Source organism: Glossina fuscipes, unplaced genomic scaffold (assembly GCF_014805625.2).
Source record: "Glossina fuscipes isolate IAEA_lab_2018 unplaced genomic scaffold, Yale_Gfus_2 221, whole genome shotgun sequence".
Classification (NCBI taxonomy): Eukaryota; Metazoa; Arthropoda; class Insecta; order Diptera; family Glossinidae; genus Glossina; species Glossina fuscipes.
The window spans coordinates 3,086,605-3,089,683 of record NW_023998564.1 but is presented as its reverse complement, the minus strand read 5'-3'; the positions used below and the strand labels follow the sequence as shown (position 1 = coordinate 3,089,683).

Below are 3,079 nucleotides of genomic sequence, written 5' to 3'. Positions count from 1 at the left end.
CTTCAGGGATGGCGATTAAAGCTGAACCAGCTCATCCCCTATCCGTTAAGTCAGTGTTCTGAAAGTCCTTCAGGGATGGCGATTAAAGCTGAACCAGCTCATCCCCTATCCGTTAAGTCAAAAAAAACTCTTCGTACAGGTCAACTTGTTAAATTGTCTGAGGGTACTTACCTAGACGGCTATGACACCAAACTGAACGAGTCTGTGCGATGCGCCGCATATGTCCTTGTTCTTATTTTAAACCTCAAAGAAAACCTTACTCTCTAAAACTAATCATGTGCCTAAATGGGGTGAGCGTTTTTATAAAAATACTCCAATTAAAATAATTGAAGATTCTATTTTGGATCCGAAGAACAAAACTTTAACCACATTCACGCGAAACATTGGCATGAAAAAAATTATGGTATGTTTTTCACTTCGCTTCAAAGCATTGTAAACCGGGGAATAACAAATTTTTCTTACAGAAAGTTGATGAAATTGTCGAATATACCGAGCAGAAGGACGGGCGCACCTTAGCTATTCGTCATGCTTACATTAGTTCACAAGTTTTTGGCTACTCCCGTGCCATAAGAGCTCATATATAGCAAAATGAAAATGGGGGCCCATCATTACTCACACTTCAGACACGTATTCCTAACTCGCAAATTTAGGATTTAATAAAACACTGCAGATCAGCCACCAATCGATTCACGCGAGTAAGGAAATCAAGACCAGCTCACAAGAACTCCAATCAAGTAATTACCCAACATTCATTAAATAACAGCATAACACGCGATGAGTTTCTTGTATAAGTAGAATAAATAAATAAACAGATAAATAAATAAATTAAAACCCCAGTTGCTATTACTATCCAGATAAGTAGTTAAGAATAACCATTATGAAGTCAGTCTCTGCGCGGTTTAAGTCAACCTTTTGGTCGTGACAATAGTGAATTTCCATCCAATAGAAGCTACAACTACTGATGGGCCACCACCTAGCTATCTTTTTTTTTGCCCACGGTTTTGAAGACACTGAGTGATTAGCCCCATTATGAAAAGACAAAATGTTTTCATAAGTGTTGAGAAACGGCGTATGTGATGTAAAAATTCTGATAAATTTTGTGAGAACTGAAGGGAGAGAAATTGGACTTTAGTTTTCTTTTTAATCGCTTGTCCTGCTGCTAGGCGTTGACATTTTTGATATTAATTGGTAAGCGGTTCTCTTTCATTACACTTTTCTGTAGTGATATATATATTCTTATATTCTATTCCATTAAGAACACCAGGCCATGAGAAGCTAATTGATTTGTAATTTTTGAACCTGATAGATAGTAAGACCTTCTACTTTTGCTTTGGCGAACAGCTGAGATGAAGAAAACGAAGCAAATTAAGGCATCTGCGCAGAGTTTTAATGCAACTCGCAAGTGCCAAAACTATAACTGAACCTCTAAAGGCAAGTCATGCAGTCAGAGATTAAATCCCTGTTTGACTCTTATTAGCAATAGCTATGATTTAAAGTGAAATTAATTTTGTTCTCGTTTTCACAACGCTTTGCAAAGATAACTATGACCGAAGAATTTGTATACGGCAGGCAGCACCTTTAAAAAATTCAAAGGATGGGAATAAATGAAATATGTTGTATCAGCTCATCGCATAATTTTAGTCTGAAAAATTCCAAAATTACTCTTGTCATCTCTTACATACATACAAGAAAGCGCTCGTGCATCTCTTATATAAATATGTAAAGATATTTTAACACACGATTACGCACAAGTTATTCTTTGTTAACAAAATCATTGCTTTTGTTTACTAAAGATTATGTCGGGATTATTGGATGGTTAGTCAACACACTGCGTGCAAAGATATTGAATTGCAGCACTAAATAAGTAAAGAGAAAGCAGCCGTCGAGATAAGACTGGTTTGAAACAAGAAAGTATCCTATGGCGTGAAGGATGTAAACAAACAACTTGACATTGGCTTCAATTTAACGTTAGAGACTCAAAGGCAGGCCCATCAGGAATGAAGAAAATACGCAGCGATAACAAAAGTGATGGCAGAAAAGAAAAAGAATGAGAAATTTTACTATTGCGGACAAAGGTATTCATCAATATGCACTCGATGAGATTGCTCAGGAAAGTGGGAAAGATGTCTAAGAAAATGAAATTGAAAAGCTTAAAAGTGAACTCAATGAAAATATTGGGATAGGCATCGCCTGAAGAATTCAAATAAATTAATTGAAAATAAATACCTGAGATTATCTATCAACCATACCACTAGTAAGCTATCATCAAACAGAAATCTCCCAAAGAGCTAACAATACAAAACTGCAAAGAAAGACGTGTCGTCAATATGGACATACTCTTGCCCTGTTCATTGCAGCAACGCTGGATTATGTTTGGAAGAACTTTTCAAGGGTTAGCATCGTGCTCTGTCTTTCCAGGAACGGCTTTATTACTCTTGCATTGATAATTCTCTCCCTCTCTCTCATCTAGGACACGTGCACTACAAGACATATTAAGTTTCTGGGAATGAACACAACAAGTAGAAGGACTTGGGGGAAGTTCCACTCGATCGATTTAGTATCACTTTCTAAGCTTGTTTGCCTGTCTGTCCGTCTGATTTCTGTTCAAGTACTCTAGTTTTCTAACCTATAGATTGGAATTTTTGGGTAATTTTGGCGAAATTTGCTACACTGACGTGCTATGCCACAAGTACGTCCCCTATTGAAAATGGTTTGGATAGGGCCACACTTTTTCGAATAGCTCCCATATAACTTCTTATCTTGAAAAAGCGCGCTATGAAAATCTATGAAAGTGCTAATAAGTGCTCAGTTAAAAATTTGTTTGCCGAATTGCATTCTTCTTCCGCTCTTGACAGCATTCTTTTCAATTAAATATTTTAGCGAAATGGTTGAATGTATCGCAATCGCTTGTTTACTGCCATATGGAAAAATTAGGGGAAGTCGAAAAGATGAAAAAAAAGAATTATGTCAGTATGCAGCAATCACAGCAAATTCAAAATTCAAAATGTTATGAAAAACAAACAATAAAAGCCATTTATTTTAAAGTTGAAATATATTAATCAAATTGTTTTATTAAAGT

The 3,079-nt window shown here is 36.2% G+C and overlaps 1 protein-coding gene across 1 annotated transcript in view; it reads left to right on the top strand.

Annotated features, from left to right (window-relative positions):
* Positions 1-584, top strand: part of LOC119642304 (protein preli-like) — a 26,170-nt gene extending 25,586 nt beyond the window's left edge. The window contains exons 2-3 of the mRNA XM_038041403.1: positions 251-403; positions 465-584. Coding sequence (XP_037897331.1) covers positions 251-403; positions 465-584 — 273 coding nt within the window. The remainder of the gene's footprint in view (positions 1-250; positions 404-464) is intronic.
* Positions 585-3,079: the final 2,495 nt, after the last annotated feature.